The sequence below is a fragment of the Hemiscyllium ocellatum genome, chromosome 1, assembly GCF_020745735.1.
Source record: "Hemiscyllium ocellatum isolate sHemOce1 chromosome 1, sHemOce1.pat.X.cur, whole genome shotgun sequence".
Classification (NCBI taxonomy): domain Eukaryota; kingdom Metazoa; phylum Chordata; class Chondrichthyes; order Orectolobiformes; family Hemiscylliidae; genus Hemiscyllium; species Hemiscyllium ocellatum.
In genome coordinates, this window is record NC_083401.1 from 103,410,109 (window position 1) to 103,436,812 (window position 26,704).

At 41.0% G+C, this 26,704-nt stretch overlaps 1 protein-coding gene across 1 annotated transcript in view; it reads right to left on the bottom strand.

Moving 5' to 3' along the window:
• Positions 1 to 1,328: 1,328 nt before the first annotated feature.
• Positions 1,329 to 26,704, bottom strand: part of tmem33 (transmembrane protein 33) — a 40,387-nt gene continuing 15,011 nt past the window's right edge. Inside the window, exons 4-8 of the mRNA XM_060831107.1 lie at positions 24,112 to 24,299; positions 22,182 to 22,249; positions 12,694 to 12,827; positions 12,458 to 12,541; positions 1,329 to 2,625 (exon numbers count right to left, since the gene is read on the bottom strand). Coding sequence (XP_060687090.1) covers positions 2,496 to 2,625; positions 12,458 to 12,541; positions 12,694 to 12,827; positions 22,182 to 22,249; positions 24,112 to 24,299 — 604 coding nt within the window. The 3' untranslated portion in view covers positions 1,329 to 2,495. The remainder of the gene's footprint in view (positions 2,626 to 12,457; positions 12,542 to 12,693; positions 12,828 to 22,181; positions 22,250 to 24,111; positions 24,300 to 26,704) is intronic.

Below are 26,704 nucleotides of genomic sequence, written 5' to 3' on the forward strand. Positions count from 1 at the left end.
TCAAGGGATCCCAGCATAGGAATTAGGGCATATCCCAATACCAGTCCAGATTGTGCTTGGGGCAGTCAATCAGGAAGGACCCTCAACTCATAAGGGGTGAGGACTGGAATAACAGGCAGCACACCATCTTGACTTTGCCCCCATTTTGCTCCTTGGATGAGGCAAACATACAGATTAATATGAGTAGCACAGAAACTGCTTTTGATGCAGATGTGTAGGTTTCCAAAGTTATGAAGAGTCAGCACAGAGGGTGTGTGGGGTTAGTGGTGTTGGAGAATGAGGTTAGAGTGAGTAAGAAGTGTGTTGCATCCATTAGAAGGTGGTATAGCATGAACTTTGGTGGGAGGTGTGCCCAGCAGCCAAGTTAAGAATAAGTGACAGGTTTTCGAGAGAAGAGGGGGCACTGACACTTTTGGAGTGCAGAAAGAGATTAATCTGCTTCCTACATTGCTGGGCATTCCTTCAGATTGGCTGAGACTACTCTAAACAGGGTGACAATCTCAGATCAAGGTGGCATGTTTTGATGTCTGTTGATTCTAAAGGAAGAGAAAAAAAACTGCCTCTGCACCAATCTTTCCAGCAAAACATCCAGGACAATATTACAAAGTAGGAGGTTGGTTTCCACATCTGCCGCGTCTAAGAAAATGTGTCAGAAACATCACAGGATCCTCACCGACATTGCTGATCTCGGTGCACAATGGTCTCAAACAGGTACTGCACCAGAGATGCTTGGCATTTTCACGATCTCCATTTAGTAACAAGTTACTTTGGAAACAGTGCGTGGCAAGATGGGGTGGAGTTCAGAGATGATGCTCACTATAAGAGCTGAAATGCCAATTAATGTGATGAATCTGGTAAGATACTGTGCAAAACCTTACTCTGCCTCATGGCTAGAATCACTTAACCAAATTCAGTACAACTTGTACTTAGTCAAAAAAAAGGCTTAAGATTCAGCCCGAAGTCTTGTAAATAACTGAATTCAGCTGATGAAGGCCTATAGCTGTAGGAAACTGAAGGTACCTAAACAAAGCAATACAAAAAGACATTTAAACAATAGCAGCTTTCAAAGCTGATTTATGCTCAAAATTTGCAAAGTAGCCAAACTATCACGAATGTTTAAAAAATCCTATTATATTGGGTACATTATAATTTGCGATCTAATATCTAATAACTGGTAATGTTGCATCAAATTTAGTCAGTACAATTTCAGTCAGGAAGTTTTCGATAATTAAACTACTCTGATAAAAGATGAGAAAATTGACATGACTATAAGGGTAATTGCAAAAGTAATATTTGTATTGCAGAAAATAATACAGCTACTTTACTGTCAAACTTTATTAGGTGCAGTAACTTCCAGTCAATAAAATCTCCTACAGTTCCAGAGCATGAACAAAAAGTACAGTATCAATTGTTCTTGCATTTGTAAGGGTGAAAATTGTTCCATAAGTATTTGGTTTGCGAAGTAGGAAACTTTGAACATTATATTTTATAAAAAGTTTATTTTTTAAATTTACTAGCTAATTTAGCTCGACTTTCATTATTGTGAACATTCTGTACCAATACAGATTTTGAGAAGAAAGATGAAAATTTTTACAACCATAAAGGAATTATTTCAGTGCAATTAATAGGACAAAGTTACATGCATTAAAGATAATATTCATTCATTCCAATATTGAAACTCTGATATATTAATGTCAGACCATTTTAGAAAGATAATGTGAAATGTTTTGCCTAACAGTTCAGAATACATTTTGAGAGCCTGGAAGTGTACAATACACAATTTATATTACATATTTTATTCTGCAAAGACCCCAGCACAAATTATAGTTCATACCCTAGTCATATTTACTTCAGAGTATTATCATAATCAGACTCCAAACTCGTGTCACCCCAAAAACATTTTGATAAGCCTAACTAATGGGTATACTGCTTGACTGGCAAACAGACATCCACGTACAGTGCATCCATTGTTAGTGCACTAGCGCTTGTTTTTACATATAGCACTTCAAGATGTGGAGAGCCTCTCATCTATAACTCAGACACTGTCAAATAGATAGCTCCTACTCTAGCCAGGTACCAGTACCTGAGGACATGCTCATACAAAATAAAGGTAGGGTACAAATAACAAAATCAATGACAATGAACATTTAACAGGTTCGCAAAAAGACCTTTATACCACTTTTCCTCTTCCATTATGTTGCTAAAAGTAAATATTGATTTGACCTTCATTAGCTAATCAAGTCTTTTTTGATTTAAAAAAAAACAATACTAACATTTTAGCTATTCAATATCTCAGCTGAAAATTTTAGCCAAGAAATTTAACTGAAACCATTTAGAACTGAACTTCAGTCTATAAGTTAAAATTTCATATGAAAAGGGTCTTATAAAAATACACAGACTTTTGGAATATATTTGGGATTGACAGCAACTAACATGGATACTGCTTGCTCAGCATGTTTATTCATCATTCAGAGGATTTGTTGTTCCAGCTCACTTTAATTTGCAGTCGGAGCCAATCGGCTTACAAAAGAAATACAGTTAAGACACATGTTTCGCAAAAATCCAGGGCAAGCAGGTTTCATGATTAAATGCTGTAATAGCATTTTCAGCTCCGAAAAGAGAGTCCTGCATATCAAACACAATTAAGAAAGTTAGTAATATCTTTAGAAGGAATATTTCTTATTATTCAGTATTATTTCTTAAATTTACAAAAATCAACAAAATTCACTTGCGAGCAAAGGTCCAGAAATGATTAGAGCGAGCTTCCTCAAATGTTCATATTTATTGCTCTGCTTGAACCTTTGACACTTAACAGGAAACAAAAAAACCACAGTACAATTGATGAACTCGCAGACTTGAGAGATACACTTTATCATTCGACAATAAAAACAAATGGGTAGGCAGATAGTTACACACAAAATCATGTAGGAAATGATACAATAGGCACAAGGAAAATAAGACAAATCCTCATTTTTTTCAAATTTCTTTTATAAGTTTTTATTCTTTTACAAAATTATAAAAATACAAGAAAAACAATTATAAAAATGTTAATAGGAAACTACCAACTACTCTACAGAACACACAAAGTACCACAAAACAAATCTTAAATTAGCTAACTTAAACTTACACTAAACTAAATTCAATTCAGTTCAATTCAATCCCACCACTCACCATGTCCCCACCAAGCCACCCATCCACAAGAGCATCAGTTGTAAAACCCGTATTTATCAAGCTTCCTCCCCCCCAGAGCTCCTGGACCGCCATGTCTTATAGAATGGCTCTGTGATCCGGCACACCACATTTGTGCGATAATCTTGGGCAATGTACTCCTTCACCAGTCTATGCCACCGCATGAGACACAGGCAAGCCGGGGTGGGGTGGGGGTGTGCTATGCTGAAATCCAATTCATTAGAACGTCCTTCCTTGCACAGTGTGTGAAAATGTTAAATTGTCTCTGCCGGTGCTCTCCAACAAGGGCAAATTCGGCAATTCCAAAAGATGGGATACTGGATTCACCTTAACCCGATTCCCAGAATCCCTTCCAACTCACTAACTATGGCATCAGAGTACTCACAGATCCTACCAGTGGAGTGCCACAAGGATAAGTGCTAGTTCCACTACTTTTTGTCATTTATATAAATGATTTGGATGTGAGTATAAGAGGTATAGTTACTAAGTTTGCTGATGACACCAAAATTGGAGAGTAGTGGACAGCAAAGAAGGTTACCTCAGATTACAATGGGATCTTGATCAGATGGGCCAATGGGCTGAGAAGTGGCAGATGGAGTTTAATTCAGATAAATGTGAGGTGCTGCATTTTGGGAAAACAAATCTCAACAGGACTTATACACTTAACAGTATGGTCCTAGGGAGTGTTGCTGAACAAAGAGACCTTGGAATGCAGGTTCATAGCTTCTTGAAAGTGGAGTCGCAGGTAAATAGGATAGTGTAGGCGGCATTTGGTATGCTTTCTTTTATGGGTCAGAGTATTGAGTATAGGCATTGGGAAGTCATGTTGTGGCTGTACAGGACATTGGTTAGGCCACTGTTGGAATATTGCGTGCAATTCTGGTCTCCTCCCTATCAGAAAGATGTTGTGAAACTTGAAAGGGTTCAGAAAAGACTTACAGGATGTTGCCAGGATTAGAGGATTTGAACTATAGGGAGATGTTGAACTGACTGGGGCTGTTTTCCCTGGAGTGTCGGAGGCTGAGGGGTGACCTTGCAGAGGTTTATAAAATCATGAGGGGCATGGATAGGATAAAGTCAGTACAAGATTTTCCAGTTTTTTCCCTGGGTGGTGGAGTCCAGAACCAGAGGGCATAGGTTAAGGGTGAGAGGGGGAAGATATAAGAGAGACCTATGGGACAACTTTTTCAAGCAGAGGGTGGTACGTGTGTGGAATGAACTGCCAGAGGAAGTGGTGGAGGCTAGTACAATTGCAACATTTAAGAGGCATCTGGATGGGTAAATGAACAGAAAGGGTTTGGAGGGATATGGGCCAGGTGCTGGCAGGTGGGACGAGATTGGGTTGGGATATCTGGTCGGCATCAACAAGTTAGACCAAACTGTCTGTTTCCATGCTGTACATCTCTATGACTATAACATGATCATAAACAAATGTGTAAGGGTGCCTGTGCCAATTTTACATTTAGAACATCCTGGAGACACTCCTTTCTTGATCTTTGCCACCCGTTCTGGAGTGAGATGGGCCCTGTGAAGAATCTTCAACTGCGCTTTTCCGCACATCGAAATTTTCCTCACATTCTCCCATATGTCCTCCCATGTCTCAGACAAAATATCTTCGCCTAGTTCCTGACTCCAGAGATTTTTTCCAAATCCTCCAGATCACCTCCTCTCTAGATGGTACAGGGTACTCATCGAGAGAGTGCCCACACACCGGAGCACTCTTCTCTTTATAGCAGAGCATGGTCTCTTTCTGTATGTAGTCCCTAATCTGGAGATAGTGGAAGATATAGCTCACACTTGTGACTTAATTGGTTGAAAGCATCAGGACCTCTCCCTCAAATAAAGCTTCACACATTAAAGCTGGAGTCCATTGACCCCAGCTGAAACACTGGGGCTCCAAGTGAAGGGGTGAACAGCGAGGTCATTGCAAACTTCCCTCGCCCTGCCAAATTATTCTCCACACTTTGACTGTGTTTAAGATAATCGGGCTTTTACAATACACAGCCATGGATTTTACCCTATCCGTAAACAATAAATTTACGAGGGGACACCTTACCCGAGAAGCCTCGATGTCAAGCCATATCGACCCTGGAACCTTATGCACCCAGTCATCCACATATGACAGCAGGGCACCTATTTGATATCACTTCAGATCCATCCCCTCTATACCCTGTGGGAGCTACAACTTAATAAATTGAATGAGAGGGTGTCTATGACACCAGATAAAGGACCCAAGCCAGCCATTTAGTCACTGCAACACCTGTCGAGCCAGCAACAGCTGGAGCATTCTCATAGGATATAGTTGCCGAAGAACACAGCCCTCCAACCAGTATAACTCCACATCAAATTTCCAAAATATGACATTGATATTTTTTGACTCATGAGTGACAGCACCAGTTCTCTCCCTAATGAACACAGTGGACTACAGAGCATTTTTCTTCCTCGCCAAATATCTACCTGGCCTATCCCTGCATTCAAATAACCTTTGCTTCGCAAAGGTGACCTCTCTCTTTGCCACCTGCCTGAGCACTGAATTCCGAGCAGCCCATGAGCTGTGACCCTCTGCAGTTTGACCAGAGACAATCGGTCATAATATGCCGACTCGGCCGCTTTTAGCTGGGCCTTGAGCATCTATTGCTGCTCCTCTCTCTGTCTTTTCCTGATTGCTGAATATGAGATAATCAAACCCCTTAAGTACGCCTTGGCAGTCTCCCAAGGCACTGACGGATTACTAGTCACACCCGAGTTGACATCCCAGAAGACGCCGAACCCCCTCTTGAAGTACACAATAAATTTACTGTTCTTTAAAAGAAATGGATCTATGCGCCAGTGTTGCATGTCTACTCCATTATCCTTAATCTTGACATCCAAGCACACTGCCACATGGTCCACAGGTTCTCAATCCTGCAAGACAACACCTAATCTAAACAGACCAGTGGAGGAAAGAACATATCAATTCTCATGTGGCATTTGTGCGGGATGGAGTAAAAGGTAAAATCCCTACCGTTAGGGTGGAGACATTTCCACACATCAACCAGCCCCAACTCCCCACACAAGTCCACTAGCTGTTTAGATTGCAGGGAAATATCTAAGAGACCCCTGGGCATCCTGTCTACCTCGGGGTCCATGAGACGGTTAAGGTCTCCTCCTATGATTATATGGCGCACCCCAAAAGCCATTTGTTTAGAAATTGCACCCTTGGACAATAGACATTCAGGATGCCATACTCTTCCCCATATGTTAAGGGCTTGAGAATGATGAACTGCCCATATTCATCCTTGATTTGTTTTACTATCTGGAATGGGAGGTCCCTTTGTATTAGTATGGCCACACCTCTACTTTTGGAGTTGAAAGAGGAGAAGATACCCTGCCAAATCCTCCCTGATGCAACTTCACATGTTCCCTGTCAGTTAAGTGTGTTTTCTGCAGCAGAGCGATGTCAACCATTTCCCTTCTAAGGTTTGAGAACATTTTCTTTCTTTTAGTCAGAGAGTGCTCCCTTTTATATTCCAGGTGCACTATCTAAATAAACCACTAGCTATGACCAGGGAGAAAGTGAGGACTGCAAATACTGGAGATCAGAGCTGAAAATGTGTTGCTGGAAAAGCGCAGCAGGTCAGGCAGCATTCAAGGAGCAGGAGAATCGACGGTTCGGGTATGAGCCCTTCTTCAGCCCTCCTGTCTCTCAATTTCTTCTTGATCTGAAAGGATTTCCTCTTCTTGATTATGTCTCCAGACAAGTGCTGAAAAAACATAATTTTGGACCCTTTGTACACCAGGGCCTGTGAATCTCTTCCCAGTCTTCTGCAGGCTACCATTATGAGCTGCTTATATTTACAGCCCTGGAGTTGCACAAGGACCAGGCAGGGGCGCTGATCCAATCAAGACCTACACATTGCGATCCAGTGGGCCCGCTCCGCTTCCCCCCCACCCCACCCACACCACACACACACACACACACACACACACACACACAGAGCGACTTGACCTCCAGTCCCAGGAGCGGCGGGAGCCACTGCTCCAGGAAGGTAACTAGGCTCTCACCTTCCTTGCGCTCGGGGAGCCAGACAGTCCACAAGTTTTTCCTCCGACTTTGATTTTTTTGAGGTCATCGACCTGATCCAACAGGGCCCGAACCTGGTCTTCCAGTGTTCGTTCCGCCCCTCCACATTCTCTGCCTCGGTCTCCGAAACCTTGGTCCTTTGTTTGACTGCCTCAACACGTTGATCCAACGCTTGGATCTCCTGCTCATGCGTTTTTTGTTAAAGCATGGCAGAGATCGGTTCCAGTGCTGAGTCAATTCTCTCTCTGAGTTTAACAAACTCAGATTAGATTCTGTTGGTCCAATAGGTTCAAAGGAGGCACCGTGGGAGTCTGGGCTGTGGGCCCCTCCCATGCTGTAGGGGAGTGCCCTGCTGGCTGCAATCCTTTGGCTCCCTTTCCTTTATTAGACTTCATCATCCAACTTTAAAAGGTTCTTGGCACTTATGTTATTTTAATAGACTTTTCTTGTGAATGACTAGCAGGGAGGGGTGTGAGATGAAAACCCAACTCACTTGGGTTTTGATGTGAAGCCCCACCACATTAGACCTAATAGATCACTGCCATCTTGGATTCCCCCCGCCAAATCCTCCTCTTAGTCATATTCAAAAGTATAAACCAAGTTGGTCATTTCAAAGTAATTGATGTCAGTACAAAATTTTCAAGATACGAATGTTCTAAAATACATCAAATAAAATTAAAATAATTCAACCTTCAATTATAAAATGGATATATTATTCAAACTTCAGACACTAGCCAAATAATCATTACTCACTGAAACAATATAAATTTACGGAAAAAAGGAGGCCATTCTGCACTTTACACAGAGGCTAAAACAAGGACTGCAGAGGCTGGAGATCAGAGTCGAGAAGGTGGTGCTGGAAAAAGCACAGCAGGTCAGGCAGCATCTGAGGAGTAGGAGAATCGACATTTCGGGCATAAGCCCTTCATCAAAATGAAGGGCTTATGCCCAAAACATCAATTCTCCTGCTCCTCAGATGCTGCCTGACCTGCTGTGCTTTTCCAGCACCAGTCTCCAGTCTGCATATGATGTCTACATTGGCTAATGAACAGTATCCTACTCACTTCTACTTTCTAGTTCTTGGTTCATTGCCTTTTCAGACATACCATTTCATATACATATATATACACATTTTAATACATAAAAGGGTTTCTGCCTTTACCACTCTTGCACTCTTGAATTCCAATAACAACCTCTGGTCGAAAAAAAATTTCTCAAACCTGTTCTCGCTATTCTACCATTAATTTAAATCTGCGCCTTCAGTTCTTCACCTTTCTTAGTGGAGTTTTATTCTTCCTATCAACCTCACCTATGATTGGCAAATTTTACACACCGCAATTAAAATACTCTTAACCACCTCAATATGGGCTGAACATATCCTCTTTACCTAAAATTCTCCCATCCTGGCAATATTCAGCGAAAAACACCTCGGCTTGCACTAGTACAATCTTATCCTTCATGTTAATGCAGTCATCAGAACTGTGCACAGTACTCCAGTTGTCAATTGTTAAATTGTTGTAGACAACTCTAACATAACCTGCTCTTGTACTCCGCTGCAGCTAATAAACTAGAAAATAGTTAATATAGCACCCTTGTTTAAGGGAGGAAGGGAAGCAGAAGACAGGAAACTTTAAGAACTATATAAGCTGAAAGAACAACTCATTTTCTGCTTGATGACTCTGAAGTCTTCGGGACTCAATATCGAGTTAAATAACTTTAGGGCTTGAACTTCCCCATGTCCTTGCCCCTACCCTACTCATCAGGCCTTGTTATCATGTAATCTGCTATTACACACAATCCATTGTGAGCCACAAACAATTCCCATTCACCCTCCCAGCCAGATTGTTATCCATTCCTTTGTCTGCTCAACTGTTCTTCTCTTTCTTTGGGCTCTATCCACACCTATCGTTTACTCTATACCCCCTCCCCCTGCCCCATTTTCTGAATATAAACTGATATTTTCCTAACTACCATCAGTTCTGATGTGGAGGTGCCAATGATGGACTGGGGTGGACTAGGTCAGAAGTCACAGGGTACCAGGTTACAGTCCAACAGGTTCATTTGAAATCACAAGCTTTCAGAGCACTGCCCTTTCATCACTTCACCTGACAGAGGAACAGCACTCCGAAAGCTTGTGATTTCAAATGAACTTGATGAACTGTAACCTGCTGTCGTGTGACTTCTGACGCTGACCATCAATTCTGAGGAAGGGTCACGGGACCCAAAACATTAACTCTGATTTCCCTCCACAGATGCTGTCAGACCTGCTGAGCTTTGCCTGCTATTTCTGCTTTTGTTCAAGAAGGGGAGTAGAGACATCCCTGGTAACTATAGAGCAGTGAGCCTTACTTCGGTTGTGGGTGAAGTGTTGAAAAAGGTTATAAGAGGTAGGATATACAATCATCTAGAAAGGAATAGATTGATGAGGGATAGTCAACACGGTTTTGTGAAGGGTAGGTCATGTCTCACAAACCTTACTGAGTTCTCTGAGGCAGTGACCAAACAGATGGATGAGAGTAAAGCGGTTGACATGGTGTGTATGGATTTCAGTTGAGGCGTTTGATAAGGTATCCCAAAGTAGGCGAATGCACAAAATACAGAGGTATGATTGAGGGTGATCTAGCAGTTGGGATCAGAAATTGGCTGAAAGAAGACAAAGAGTGGTGTTTGATCGGAAATACTCTTTCTGGAGTTCAGTTGCTTATGGTGTTTGGCAAAGATCTGTTTTGGAGCCACTGCTGTTTGTCATTTTTATAAATGGTATGAATGAGGGCACAGAAGGATGGGTTAATAAATTTGCAGGTCGGTGAAGTTGTAGATAGTGCTGAAGGATGTTGCAGGTTACCTAGGGGCATAGATAAACTGCACAGCTGGGCTGAGAGGTGGCAAATAAGTTTCATGAGGAATAGTGTGAGGTGATTCATTTCGGAAGGAGCAACAGGAATAAAGTGTACTGAGCTAATGGTAAGGTACTTGGCAGTGTAGTGAGCAGAGAGATCTCAGTGTCCATGTACATGGACTTTTGAAAGTTGTTATCCAGGTTGATAGGGTTGTTAAGGAGGCACGTGGTGTGTTAGCTTGATTGAGTGATTGAGTTTCAGAGCCATGAGGTCATGTTGCAGCTGTACAAAACTCTGGTGTGGCCTCCTTTGGAATATTGCGTACAGTTCTGGTCACCGCACTGTAGGAAGGATTTGGAAGCATTGGAAAGGGTTCAGAGGAGATTTACCAGGATGTTGCCTGATATGGAGGGAAGGTCTTATGACTAAAGGTTGAGCATCTGGAGGCTGTTTTCATTAGAGAGAAGAAGGTTGAGAGGTGACTTAATTGAGACATATATGATAATCAGAGGGTTAGATAGGGAGGACAGTGAGACCCTTTTTCCTTGGATGGTGATGGCTAGCAAATGGGAACATAGATTTAAATTGAGGAGCGATAGATATAAGACCGATGTCAGAGGTTGTTTCTTTATTCAGAGAGAAGTAGGGACACTGAACACCCCGTCTGCAACAGTAGTAGACTCGACGACGTTAAGGGCATTTAAATGGCCATTGAATAAACATATGGATGAAAATGGAATAGGCAAGTTCAATAGGCTTCAGACTGGTTTCACAGGTCAGCACAACATCAAAGGCCAAAAGGGCCTGTACTGTGCTGTAATATTCTATGTTCTAAAACTATAAACTGGTTAGGCTCACCTCAGTTGTGGGTGAGATTTTAAGAGTCCATTACGAAAGATGACATTGTGGAATACTTGATTATGAATGGCAAAACAGGGCTGATTCAGCAACAGCTTTGTCAAGGGGAGGTCATGCTTGACTAATAAATTTCACAGATTCACTACCCTCTGGCTGAAGAAATCATTCCTCATCTCAGTTCTAAAGGATTGCCTCTTCACTATAAGGCTCTGACCCATGGACCTACTCTCTTCTACTAGTGGAAAAATCTTCTCTACATCCATTCTACCTCAGTACAGGCCCCTCAGTATTCTGTAAGTTTTAATCAGATCTTCCTCATCTTTCTAAATTCCATCAAGTACAGACCCTGAGTGCTCAACTGCTCCTCATATGACAAACCTTTCAATTGTTGGATCATTCTTGTGAGGCCCTTCCTCCAAGGGCAGCATATCCATCCTTAGACACACGGCTCAAAAACGTGTCACAATACTCTGAAGGTGGTCTAACCAGAGCCTTGTACAGCCTCAGCAGTACATCTCTGCTCTTAGCATTCATTTTAAGAGAACTAGAATGTATCATTGCAATTACCTTCCTAACTGCCAACTGAATTCTCAAGTCCCTTTGCTTCAGATTTCTCAAGTCTTTCTCTGTTTAGAAAGTAGAGACTTAGTCTATTCTTCCTGTTAAAGTACATTTTTCCTGTTAAACCTCACACTTTCCCACATTGTCTTCATCTATGATTTTTTTGCCCTTTCCTCATAATCCTTGAATCCTTTGCTGATTAGAAATCTGTCCATGACAGCAGCCTCGAATATACTGAACAAACCAACCTCTACAGGCTGTCTGCAGTAAAGAATTCCACAGATTCCACTATCATTAGAAGGAAGAAATTCCTCATCTGCGTCCTAACTGGGCAACCACTTGTTCTGAGATAATGTCTTTTGTCTTGACTCTTCCACAAAGGGAAAGCAATCTTTCCACATTTACCCAAACAAGTCCCCTGAGAATCCTTCAACTTCAAGGAGAACACCTCTCATTCTTCTAAACTGTAATGAGTACAGGACCAACCTACTCAACTCTTTCTTTTAAGAAAATCCCTCCATATGCAGGATCATCCTACTAAACCTTCCCTAGATTGCCTCAAAGTATTTCTTTGCTTAGACATTAGATTATATTCTCTACAAGTTAGATTCCCTACAGTAAAAAATGAGGTCTGCAGATGCTGGAGATCACAGCTGCAAATGTGCTGCTGGTCAAAGCACAGCAGGCCAGGCAGCATCTCAGGAATAGATATGCTGCCTGGCCTGCTGTGCTTTGACCAGATTCCCTACAGTGCAGATCAAAGCCATTTGGCCGAACAAGAAGAGGCACAAAGCTGTTTGCAGTATTCTAAGTCTAACTAATGCCTCGTATTGCTTTAGCAAAACTATTTTTATACTCCATTCCATTAAATAAAGACATCACTCAATTTGCTCTTCCTGTCACTTGCTGAAATTGATCCAATCTCTAAAATAACAAATACACTTACCGACAGTAGGGATTTCTGTGAGAGGAATATCGCAGTACAAGAAATCGGTAGTAAATGAAAGGCTGCAGCAAGCTTCCAGTCCCACTATTGAAGTAGAAGGATACAAAATGATTACTTGATACTTATTTCACTATTGGTAAGCATCTATGCAAATAACTAGATTGATCAAATAGGAAATGTACTTTTAAATTACACTTGTGGAGCTCGGAGTATTTAAATAGATCTACTAAGATTACCTTAAAAGCATGAAGACGGTGGCTGGCATCAGAAAAATTTCATTGCAGGCAATGAACTTCAAAATGTTCTGCTGATTAGCTGAAATTTTATCCAAGATTGACCTCAGAAAGGCCAAACTGGTTGGACCCAGAATCTAAAAGTAAAGAAACAGAATAATGAAAGAATACAAATTGCCTGTTCAATTACTGGTGACTGCAGACAGATATTACGTCAGCTATTACAAGGGGAGTCAGCTATTACGAGGGGGCATAGCTTTAAATTAAGGGGTGGTAGGTATAGGACAGATGTTAGGGGTAGGTTCTTTACTCAGCGAGTCGCGAGTTCATGGAATGCCCTGCCAGTAGCAGTGGTGGACTCTCCCTCTTTATGGGCATTTAAATGGGCATTGGATAGACAAATGGAGGATAGTGGGCTAGTGTAGGTTAGGTGGGCTTGGATCGGCGCAACATCGAGGGCCAAAGGGCCTGTACTGCGCTGTATTTTTCTATGTTCTATATATTCTATATGTGAAAACAGATTCATGTAACATGAAATAGCTGTATCCATAGGACTCAAAAACAGAGCAAAGATTGCTCACAATCTGAAATAATGCCCATAAGCAGCCTTTATAAATTTGCAACATCAGCTAAATACTATGGAAGCTGGAGATCTGAAGTAAACAGAAAATGGGAATACCCAATAGATCTGACATGATTTGAGGAGATATGAACAGTCTCAATGTTTCAGGTGAAGAATGGATGGAGTCTTTTAAAAAGTAACCACAATTCTGTAAGCCTGGAGTCAAATGTAGGCTTAACACCAGGATAGTAAATTTCTCCTCTCACAGGCCCCTAAAAAAACAAACCCTCAAGAAATACACACCTTTCAATTTAAACTTTTAAAAAGGAATCTCTGATAAATGTCAATCTACTGCTGCTTCCCTATCTCAAAGGAATGCAGCCCCAGAAATCCAGGGAACCACACCTCTCACTCTACAATTAGTTTTTCCAAATCACAAAACAGTTACTGTCAAGTTTTAGATGAATTCAAAGGGATGAAATAGAATCATACAGTCCTACAGCATGGAGACAGGCCATTTGGCCCAAACTAGTCCATGCCAGCCAAAATGTCCATTCACACAAAGCCCATTTCCCTGCACTTAACCCATATCCCTCTAATCCTTTTCTATTCATGTATTTGCCCAAATGCCTTTTAAATGTTGTTAATGTACTTGCCTCAACCACTTCCACTGATAGCTCATTCCATGTGTGTTGAACCCTCTGTGTAAAAACGTTGCTCCTCAGGTTCCCTTTATTCTTTCCTCTCTAGTCCTCAATTCCCCAACCCTGGGAAAAAAGACTAAATGGATTCACCCTATCCATCCTCTCATGATCGTATACACCTCTATAAGGTCCACCCTCACTTTCTTACGCTCTAATGAAAAAGTCCTAGTGTGTCCAACTCTCCCTGTAACTCAGACTATTGAGGCCAGACAATATCCTTGTAAAATTTCTTCTGCACTCTTTCCATCTTAAGATCATCTTTCCTATGGCAAGGTGACCAAAATTGAACACAATATTCAAAGTGCAGCCTCACCAATGTCCTGTATAACTACAACAGAACTTCCCAACTTTGATACTCAATGCCCTGAGTGATGAGGCCACTATGTCAAAAGCCTTCTTCACTGCCCTGTCTACCTGTGACCCCACTTTGAGGGAACTGTGAACGTGAACTCCAAGATCCATCTGTTCCACTACACTCCTTAAGGCCATACCATTCACTATAAAACTCTTACCTTGATTTGACTTTCCAAAATGCAAGACCGCACACTTATTTATATTAAACTCCATTTATTATTTCTCAGCCCACTTCCCCAATTGATTATGGTTGTGCTACAATTTCTGATAACCTTCCTCACTGTCCGCGATACCGTCTATTTTAGTGTTGTCAGCAAAATTACTAAACAAGCCTTGTACAATCTCATCCAAATGAGATACATAGGTAACAAATGGCAATGGGTTCAGCACTGACCGAAGGCACTCCTCTCGTCAGAGGCCTGTAGTCTGACAAGCATCCTTCCATATTAAAGGTATGAAGGTGGATAAACCCTCCGCTTCCTACGATCAAGCCAATTGTGTAACCAATTTGTCAGCTCACCCTGGATTCCATGTTGTCTAACCTTCCAGAGGAGCCTACTGTGTGGAACCTTATCAAAAATCTTATTGAAATCCATATAGACTACTACAGCCCTGCCCTCGCCAATCTTCCGGGGCACTTTATCAAAGAACTCTAACAAATTTGGAAGGCATGATCTCCCACTCATAAAGCCATGTTGACAACTTCTAATTAAACACTATCTTTCCAAATGCATGTATATCTTACCCCTCACAATCTTCAAGCAACGTACCCACCAAAGATGATGGGCTTACTGGTTTATAGTTCTCAGGCTTTTCTTTGCAGCCCTTCCTTGAATAAAGGCACATTTGCTACTCTTCAGTCTTCTGGGACCTCACCTGTAGCTCATGATGATGCAAAAATATCAGCCAGGGCCCCTGCAATTTCTTCTCTAATCTCTTGCAGTGTTCCTGGATATACAGAGGAACCATGATTATCCATCATTCTATTGTCCAAATATCGGATTATCCAGCAAGATTGCAAGGTCCCAATGCTTGGCTAAACGATGTTATCCGGTATTCTATTACCCAAAATTTGATTAACCAAACAAAACACTATCTGCCTGTGTCCTCCGGATAATTGAGCTCCTCTGTACCTGGTCAGGGCCAGGAGATTTATCCACATTCACACATCCAACACCTTCTCTATTGTGATATGTGGACTGTCCCCAAGATATCACCAATAACTTCCCCAAGTTCCCAAGTCTTCATGTTTTCCCCAGGGTAAACACAGAGGAGAACTATTCATTGAGAATCTCGCTCATCTCCTGCAGTTCTAAACATTCATGTCCACTTTGGTGCTTGAGGGACCCTATTCTCTCTTTAGTTAATTATTTTTCCTTTAACATACTTAAAGTACCTCTTTGGATTCACCCTTATCTTCTCAGCCAAAGCCATCTCATGCCCCCTTTTTGCCCTCCCGATTTCCTTCTTCTCTAAACTCCTGTATTCCCTGTATACCGCCAGAGATTCCCTTGATCCCAGCTGCCCGGGCCTCGCCTCCATTTTTTCTGGTCAAAGCCTCGCTATCCTGTCATCCAGGGTTCCCTATTCATGTCAATGTTGGCCTTCATCCTCTCAGGAACATATAGACCTTGAACACTAGCTATCTCATTTTAAAGGCCTCCCACTTGCCAGAGGTCCCTTTGCCTGCAAACCAATTACTCCAATCCTCCCGATGCAAGCTCCTGTCTAATTCTAAAATTCACCTTGCCCCAATTTAGAACTTGAACCTGTAAACTAGTTTTATCCTTCTCCAAAACTATTTTAAAATTAATAGAACTGTGGTCACTGGTCCCACTGTCACTTCCATCACTTGTCCTGCCTTATTTCCCAAGAGTAGGTCAAGTTTTGCCCCTTCCCACGTAGGAACCTCTATATACTGCTTGAGGAAACTTTCCTGAATGCATTTGACAAATTCCACCCCATCAAAGCCCTTAACACTCTGGCAGTCACAGTCTACGTTAGGAAAATTAAAATCCCCTACTATAACAACTGTGGGTCTGCAACTTTTCCTAGGTCCCACCACATTGAACAGAAGGAACAGCAACAGCAGAAGGTCAAGGCCCATGCTGCATAGGGAGATCAATGGCAAGCAAAGGTCAGTGTTGCACAGAGAGAGTGGTGGCAAGCCCAGGCTACAAACAGACAGCGGCGGCAGGCCCAGATTTTACAGAGGTTCAACCCACACCAGCCATTCCTAGGAAAGGGAGTAGTTTTCAATATATGCAGATCGGGCAGCATGTAAGTTCAGTGGTTGGCACTGCTCCCTCAGAGTGCTAGGGACCCAGATTTGATTCTAGCCTTGGGTAACTGGCTATTTTCACATTCTTCCTGTGTTTGCTAGCTTTTCCTCCCACAGTCCAAAGATGTACAGGTTAGGTGGATGGGACGTGCTAAATTACTCAGTGTCCAGGAATATGCAGGCTCGGTGGATTAGCCATGGGAAATGCAGGGTAGGGGAGTGGGTCTGGGTGGAATGCTCTTCAGAGGATCGATGGGGACTGGATGGCCCAAATGACCTGCTTCTCCACTGTAGGGATTCTATTATTCGATTAAAAGGATCGGGAGCAGAAAACTGCATGCAATGGAAATTTAACAGGGCAAGGCAATTGAAGGTGTGTTGAAATAGGGAAACATGTTGAGAACTCCAAGACATGTCACAACTAACAAATGATATTTGCCAAATATATGCCACATGGGACTAACAGCAAAAACTGGAACAAAATGACCCAGCATAAAAATCAACAAAAAAAAAGTGAAATGTTTTATATTTTGAAGTGAATTGCTGGGGTGTCCAGCAATTGAATGAAGTGACCTCAAGAACATTTTCACTCACTGTACCTCACCAACAATATGTTCTCCTTGGCCAATACTGAAGTATGTCTGGTGAGTATGGAATAAAGGTTCAAACAAATCCTGACCATTAGTGCATGTGCCAGTCTTATTCTGCATGTAAGCTGCATTCACTTTGCAGAAAATGGTATAACGCTGTAACTGACGCAAGCGATAAATATTCTGTGAAATTAGATCCCTATTATCATTGCTGGGTGAGAACAAAAACATCACCTTAGTCAGTAATGCCACCTTAAATCACAAACATGCCATCATTCGTGTAGAAAGCAAGGTATGGAAATTGGGTGCTTTAGAAGACAACAACATTATAATAAGTCATGCATATATCTCAGAGATATAAGTGCTGCAGATCAAACTTTTTTGAGAAGAAAGTATGCTCCCAACATAAATCATATACCAAGTGCAAACACTGGTATAATAGTTGGGAAAAGCATTTCTCAAGCAGCCTGATCTATGTAGCATCCCTCTTCCTCCAAACAGCTCAGATAGGAGATTGTAATCTATAAATCCACTGATGTCAGTATTGGCATTGGAAGAAAAAGTTACATTAATTAGGACCTAAACAAGAAGAAGAAAGCAATTAATAGCTGAAAACAGACCAAGTGTCTTTCCATAATCCTAATAATAAAATCTAGTCACAGTCAAATTTTTGCATGCAACAAGTGGGTTCCAAGTATAATGAGGTACTGCAGTGGATCAGTATTTCAGGTAAGAAGCTACCTAGATCTATGTTTACAATTTCTTAGACTTTTTCCTTTTCCTTGTCTGCTCGGTGTCCCACAATAGCCAATAGACATAAATTATGTTCCACGTTGCAATATAGCTTTGTGAAAGGAAAACTGTATGAAGCAACATTCATAGTACACAGAAATAGACCAGTTAGATGTTGTGTACTTGGATTTACAAAAGACACTTGATAAGATGCCAAAAGATTGTTGCACAAGATAAAAAGACATGGCGTGGTGTAAGACATTATGACAGATAAAGGTTTGGTTAGCTAACAGGAAGCAGAGAATTGGCATAAGTGTCTTTTTTCAGGTTGGCAAGCTATAACTGGTTGACTGGCATAGGGATCAGTGTTAGATCCTCACCTATTTACAATCAATGAGTAAAAAATGAGGTCTGCAGATGCTGGAGATCACAGCTGCAAATGTGTTGCTGGTCAAAGCACAGCAGGCCAGGCAGCATCTCAGGAATAGAGAATTTGACGTTTCGAGCATAAGCCCTTCATCAGGAATGAGAGAGAGTAGCCAAGCAGGCTAAGATAAAAGGTAGGGAGGAGGGACTTGGGGGAGGGGCGATGGAGGTGGGATAGGTGGAAGGAGGTCAAGGTGAGGGTGATAGGCCGGAGTGGGGTGGGGGCGGAGAGGTCAGGAAGAGGATTGCAGGTTAGGAGGGCGGTGCTGAGTTGAGGGAACCGACTGAGACAAGGTGGGCGGAGGGGAAATGAGGAAACTGGAGAAATCTGAATTCATACCTTGTGGTTGGAGGGTTCCCAGGCGGAAGATGAGGCGCTCCTCCTCCAGCCGTCGTGTTGTTATGTTCTGCCGGTGGAGGAGTCCAAGGACCTGCATGTCCTCGGTGGAGTGGGAGGGAGAGTTAAAGTGTTGAGCCACGGGGTGATTGGGTTGGTTGGTCCGGGCGGCCCGGAGGTGTTCTCTGAAGCGTTCCGCAAGTAAGCGGCCTGTCTCCCCAATATAGAGGAGGCCACATCGGGTGCAGCGGATGCAATAGATGATGCGTGTGGAGGTACAGGTGAACTTGTGGCGGATATGGAAGGATCCCTTGGGGCCTTGGAGGGAAGTGAGTGTGGAGGTGTGGGCGCAAGTTTTACATTTCCTGCGGTTGCAGGGGAAGGTGCCGGGGGTGGAGGTTGGGTTGGTGGGGGGTGTGGATCTGACGAGGGAGTCACGAAGGGAGTGGTCCTTGCGGAATGCTGATAGGGGAGGGGAGGGAAATATATGCTGATAGGGGAGGGGAGGGAAATATATGCTGATAGGGGAGGGGTCTCAGTCGGTTCCCTCAACTCAGCACCGCCCTCCTAACCTGCAATCCTCTTCCTGACCTCTCCGCCCCCACCCCACTCCGGCCTATCACCCTCACCTTGACCTCCTTCCACCTATCCCACCTCCATCGCCCCTCCCCCAAGTCCCTCCTCCCTACCTTTTATCTTAGCCTGCTTGGCTACTCTCTCTCATTCCTGATGAAGGGCTTATGCTCGAAACGTCAAATTCTCTATTCCTGAGATGCTGCCTGGCCTGCTGTGCTTTGACCAGCAACACATTTGCAGCTATTTACAATCAATGTCAGTCAAATCATTGAGGGATGCGAATGGTACCCAAACAACAAAGACGGGTAGAAAACGAAACCAAAAGAGAAAATGCTGCAAAATCTCAGCAGGTCTGGCAGCATCTGTATGGAGAGACTCAAAATGTCAGCTCTTTTCTAACTGACTCAAAGCTAAAAAAGGGAGAAATAGGGAGGTATTTATACTAGGCTGAGAGAAGGGGAGTCATGGCTCCAGAAGCAAAAAGTAGCAATAAAGAGGTGATAATGACAGTGCATAGAGAGATTATAAGGAGATTAGGAGCTATGAATTACCAAGGCTGAAGCCAGAACTATGTGACAAAATATATGGGGTATGGGTGAAGCAGAGGCAAAATGGAAAACAGGGAAGAAGGGTAGCGGGGGAAGAGGAGAGGAAAAAGGTGATGAAAGAGTGGGGAGCAAGAGAAAGAGAGACAATCAAGAAATAAGAGGTACAGAACAGTGAAAACAATGATAAATAAAATAAATGAAATAAAATTACAAAGCAGAATGATCATGGGAGCACAACACACAATCCTGTTCCCATGCCCACATGTCTGTCCTTGGCCTGCTGCAATGTTCCAGTGAAGCTCAATGCAAACTAGAGGAACAGCATCTCACCTTCCAACTAGGCATGTTAGAGCCTGCCGGTTTCAACAATGAATTCAACAACTGCAGACCCCTGTTTCCGTAGTTCCCATCTTGACCCCTCTGTTTCCATTCTGCTTCGCAATTTTATTTCATTTATTTTATTTATTTTTTAATATATTTTTTTCACTGTTCTGTACCTCTTATTTCTTGATTGTCTCTCTTTCTCTCGCTCCCCACTCTCTCATTACCTTTTTCCTCTCCTCTTCCCCCTTTGCTACCCTTCTCCCGTTTTGCATTTTGCCTCTGCTTCACCCATCCCCCCCATATTTTGTCACATAGCACTGGCTTCAGCCTTGGTCATTCACAGCTCCTAATCTCCCTATAATCTCTCTACACATTGTCATTATCACCTCTTTATGGTTACCTTTGCTTCTGGAGCCATGACTCCCCTTCTCAGCCCAATATAAATACCTCCTTATTTCTCCCTTTTGTTTTAGCTTTGACAAAGGGTCAGTTAGACTCAAGACATCAGCTCTTTTCTCTCCTCACAGATGCTGCCAGACCTGCTGAGATTTTCCAGCATTTTCTCTTTTGGTTTCAAGTTCCAGCATCCGCAGTAATTTGCTTTTATCCAGGTAGAAAATGAGTTGTCAATTGGAGCTAAGAATCAGGCAAGAGAAAAAAGAGAGATAAAGTAAATGGGCGGGGGTGTGAGCAAAATGAGGTAGATGGATTATTACATTGGTAAATGTGAGCTCACTTTGGTAGAAGCTTTGTGACACTTGTACAGGGTGTTGGTGATACCACATGGTCCTTCTAGAAAAGGGGCAAAACTTGACTACCTCTTGAGAAATAAGGCAGGGCAAGTAATGGAACTGTTAGTGGGGGAGCACTTTGGGACCAGTGACCATATCTCATTAGTTTTAAAATAACTACGGAAAAGGTTAGGTCTGGTTCACAAGTTAAAAGTTCTAAATTTGGGCAAGGCCAAAATTGATGGCCTTACTCAGGAACTTTCAAAAGTTGATTGGGGGTAGCTGTTTGCAGGCAAAGGGACGTCTGGTAAGTGGAAGACTTTCAAAAGTGAGTTAATAAGGGTTCACGGCTAGCATGTTCCTATTAGAGTGAAGAGTAAGGCTAGCAGGAGTAGGGAACCCTAGTTATTGAGGCCCTGGTCAAGAAAAAGGAGGCAAATAACATTTATAGGCAGCTAGGCTCAAGTGAACTTTTTGAGGGTTATAGAGGATATCATATATTATCTCCAATCGCATTAATCCTAATTAATTTGCCAGAAAGCCTATAACAATTATAATTGGAATATAGCTTGGAGAAAGACTGCATCCTTGCCTTATTTGCAGGAGGATGCGTTCTTGTGTGCGCGTGTATGAGACGGGGCTCGCTCTCTCCATCAATGGCACTCTCAAAATGTAAAATGATGCAATTCTTCACCAGTTGTACTAATATTCAAGGCTAATTGCCAGTTATGGGGAGCTAATAGCATTGCTAATTAAAAGCAGTATATTCTACATGCAAACAAAGCCTCAAAAGCAAATTAAAATTGAAATTTGTTTAGTTCAATACAGTATCTACTGGAGAACAAATACTGCACAACACAAGTTTCACAATGTGATTTTCTAAATATAAATATCAATCTTTAATCTGTGGAGGTGGTTTTATGCAAATTTATCTCTTCTTCGGAAAAACTGGAATGGTATTTTAATGATGCACTTTGCCAATAATGCGTATGTATGTGTTACTTCTCTTTTAAAGGCTGGCAACTAAAATTTTCACATTAGTAATTTTAAAATTCTATCACCTTTGACTGCTACATCCTGTAATGTGGGTCACTCCTTAACAAAAGTAAGGAAACTAAGCCTGCCAGATTTTTTGACTGGGGCGGTATGTAATGATGCCATAGAATATCTCTACATTTATTTTCATCTGAAGAAAACTGCCAAAATAACTCTTTAAATTGAGCTGTTGAAACTTGTAATTTGAAAAGCAGTACACCAATAAAATGACAAATTTTAGGCTATCACAACGTGCAAGCCAGAATATCTTTCAAAAATACCAATACTCACGTCAATAATTTTCTTTGTGTAGGCTGTAGCATGCAGCAGAGAAAATAAGAAAACTGGAAAAATACTCACTGAAGTAGATAGTTAAGAAAGATACTATTCACTGTAGCATCAAAACAGTGAAGTGAAATTAATATTATGAACTTAAGTTAGAAATTATCGTGAAACTGTAAGTATTCTGTATTCCAAATCTTCACTATGATGAAGGCGAATTTGCACCTTTTTAGAACTTTCTGATACTTTTATGGAATCCTGAAGCATTTCAGAATTGGAGAACTACTTCTCTAAAACACTTTTATTAATCGGTGTAACAACAATCAGTTTCCATGTAAGATCCTATGTATAGCAAATTAAGTGAATAAATGAAAAAAATGTTAGAAGCTACTATTAAGAAAACCATAGCAGGGCAATTGAATAAATTAAAGGCAATCAGACATGATTGAGAAATGGAAATGTTTGGCTAATCAACAGGAGTTTAAGGAGGTATATGTGAGAATAATGAGGTAAACAGTGGACACACTGTCCTTAGATTTCTAGAAGGCATTTGACAATTGTCAGATCAAAAGTTTTTTGAGAAAATAAAAGCTTATGGATAAGGGGTAGCATTGACTGGCTAACAGTAAACAGAAAGTAAACATTAATGGGTAATTTTTCAAGTTGACAAGAGGTATGCCTCAAGGATCAGTTCTGGCACCTCAACTGGTTACAACATATAGAAATGACTGATGAAAGGACAGAAGGTATGGTTGCCAAATTTTCTGATGATACGATGTCAGATTGGGAAGTAATTTATGAAGAAATCATAGGAAGTTGCAGAGAGATCTAGCTAGGTTAAGGGAGGGGGAAACGATCTGGTAAATGGAGTACATAAAGTCAAAAAGTATGAGTATTCAATTTTAGCAGGAATTTAAAAAAAAACCTAATGATGAAAGATTACATTCTCTGGGCTGCAGAAGGATCTGGATATCCTAGTGCACAAATCAAAGATTACCATATAGGTATGCAAGTATTTAGGAAAGCTAATAGAATAATAAACAAACCTAATCATTAACACAGGTAGGGAAATTATGCTTCACGTATGGATGGCGCTAGTAAAACCATATTTGAAATACTGTGCAGAGCGTTGGTCACCATATTTAAGAATATGTCAGACAGGCTCTTGTGGTGCAGACAGACGAGAGTTCAAGTTCTAAGTGCTCCAGAGATTTGTAATAACAGCTCTGGACAGGTTGATTAGCAAAATACCCAAAATGTGTCAGAAGTGTTTACCAGACTAATACCTGGTTATGATGGGCTGCACATGAAAAAAGGTTGCTTAGATTAGGCTGGGGTTAACAAAATTAAGAGACTTGATTGAAACAAACAAGCTACTGAGGGGTCTTTATATGGTAGACGTGGAAGGGTCTTCTGAGAGAATCTGGAACATGGAGTCGCTCATTAAAACAAATGAGACAAATTTTGTTTCTCTCAGGATGTTTTCAGCTTTTTTAAAAGTGTTTTTAAGGTGGTGGAACTCAAGTCCTTGAATACTTTTAAGCCAGAGATAGATAGATTCTGGTGAAGCAAGGAGTACAAGGTTAATCAAGATATGTATGTATAGGGTCTTGATATTACAATGAGCTTTGTCATTATAGAATGGCCGAATAGCTTAAGGGACTGAATGGCCTTTCCTCTGCTCCTTGATCAAAATTTTGGATCATCATACAGTATTTCCTATAGATTAACATATAAAGTAGCCGTACTTTAGGATTACCTTATAAACAAGCACAAATGCATAAGTATACACAAAAAAGTACTCTAAAAGAAGCTTGTTAAATTATTCAATGTGTGCAAGCATAATCAGAAACAATCTTGAACTTTTTTTATGCATTTAGAAAAATATTTTTATACGACTGTTAATTCCACTACAAAGCAGTCAACATTTAAAGGATACTGGTAACTGGATAAGAATTGACAAAGATCAATGAAAAAAGAAGATAATGACAGCTATCTTCAAGCAGGGCTTGGCTCAGAAATGCACGACTCAACTGGAAGTGAGGTAAACGTTGGTGTAATCGAAGTGCACTGGTAAGGGCATTTGCCAACAGGGCACGTTGGTAAAAGTTGGCAGCTTCATATAACCTGTGGAAACAAAGGAGCAGATTTAGGTAATTAACATTTACATTATTTTTTAAAAGAAAGCACCCAAGACTTGTTAACTTCATATTTCATTTCTTAAACGCAGTGATTTATCATATGCATAATTCTACAGGCAAACAGACGGATAGAAATTGTGCACAGGCAATAAGTAGCAGGTCTAAATAAAGATTAGGAATCAGTGCAGACTTGGCAGACAACAGGGTTTGTTCTGGTGTTGTACTGTATTGTATTATAAAAGTGATCAGTTTTTAAATATAGGTTCATAGATTCATAGGTTCATAGGCAACCTTCATTCTTGTACCTCCTTACAGAAGCCGAGCTTGATGTAGAGACCACATTAGCTGGGAATAATTCCACTCTCATCAAAATTCCACAAAAGATAACTTTATTTCAAGAATAATTGAATAATACTCAAGTATAGTAACATCTACAGATTCTTTACTGCCCTTAACTCAAGGATGCTGATGCCAATTTGAGGGCCTGTATCACCAAACCAACAAAGATGAGCAAACTCATTAGAAACCAATAATTTAATCATAAATGCTCAAGTCTTTGTGGCTCCAAACCATATTATGCAAGACAGCTCAGGGCTTTCTTTCCTAAAATTTAGATTTTACTAAAAAATAAATATCCAATCCACATGTATGCTGCTTTATATTACAAATTATATGTTCTGAACTAGTAAAATTAACACCCAAAGCAAAAGATTGATATTTTGTGGTCCACACTCCAATGGTCTGAGGTAGAGGCATTCAGAGGTAGACAAACAGCAACAGAAATTACTTATCACACAAATTACAAATCGCCATTGTATACAGGTCATTCTGCTATAATGTCTGTTTGTCAATGCAAATTCGCTGTAATGTGATTGATGAAGTGAGGATGTTGTTTCTAAAGCGCAAAGTTTTCTACAATGTGGAGTTGCACAACGCAACCATTGTGTTATAGAAGAACTGACCGTGCAAGAGAACCCCCAAAATTACACCTGCCAACAACTTTAACTAGGAAAGTGTTTGGGGTGGCATCTTAGTCTCCAAAATGTGATGAGTCCCTTGGAGGATTACAGAACCACAAGTGGTAGCCATATCCAAACATTACCATTGCATTCATTATTATTGTATGTACCTTGAAACTGAATGCTGACACGTGATCCAACTGTAGTATGTAGATTCTTTTCCCATCCCACACTACTGGATTTTATCTATTATTTGTGACTATGAATAACAGCTGGACTACTAATTGAACTTAAGTCTGCATATGGAATTAAGGGGGTAAAATATTAATTCTGAATGATAGCTTAGATGTTAACCAGAGTTTGTCACTTGCTTAAAGTATAAGTTTTATTCATAATAAACAAATGATTTTGAGTTCATCAAAGAAGCCTGACGATATTTATCTTATTTTGATAATAGAACAAAAACAAGCTAGTTGACTATTTTGGTAGCTGAATCAACATTTTATGATGCAAGGTGTGACACATATCAATATTTTAATATTTATTTCACTTTGGATTTAAGCTGGTGCCATGTGGACACTGTTCTGTGTGTCTGAAGGGATTTAATGATTAACTAGTAACAATTTCTGCGGAGGCTTTTTTTAAAAACAAAACTATGATAGAATATTCTTGGAAGTGAATGTGAATTTGATTTCAATGCCAAAGATTTTATTTGTGAACTAAAAACAGTTGTGCATTTGACCTTCTGTTTAAAAGGTCAGAGATTGGCTCTTATTTCTTTTTGACTGGGGAGAAAACACCTTTGAAAACAGCTTTGAGTTTCAGATTGGCTTTTGGCTGAAATGCAGAAAATTATGAGGGCCATAGATAGTGTAGACGAGAAGAATTTTTTTCCTTTGGTAGCTCAATGACTGAGGCATAGATTTAATGTAAGGAACAGGAAATTTACAGGAGAAGTGAAGTAATTTTTTTCCACTAAAATCTGGAACTCCAGGGGGACAGATACAGAAATCTTCAACATTTAAGTACTATTTTGACGTGCATTTGCGATGCCAAGATATACAGGATTATGAGGAAGAGCTGGAAAATGGGATTATAATAGATGCCTGCTTTTTGACTGGCGTAGACTTGATGTGAAGAGCTTTTTCTCTGCTGTAGACCTCTATGAGTCTATGAAATGTATGCCTATGAAAAGCATCTGTAGTTGCTGAAATACCCATATAAAGCATTTTTGCTGGAATCTGGATAAAACAACATTAAGTCAGTATGACAGCAGTAGTACAGCGCTAGCAGTTGAACTACGAAGGTCAAGATTCTAATCTGTCATTGTAATACATGTAATGTTTTTAGTGTGGTAAAACATCCAAAAAAGGTGCTTCACAGGAGCATTAACAATACTCATAGGTTACAATCAGACTTTGGTCAAGATTCT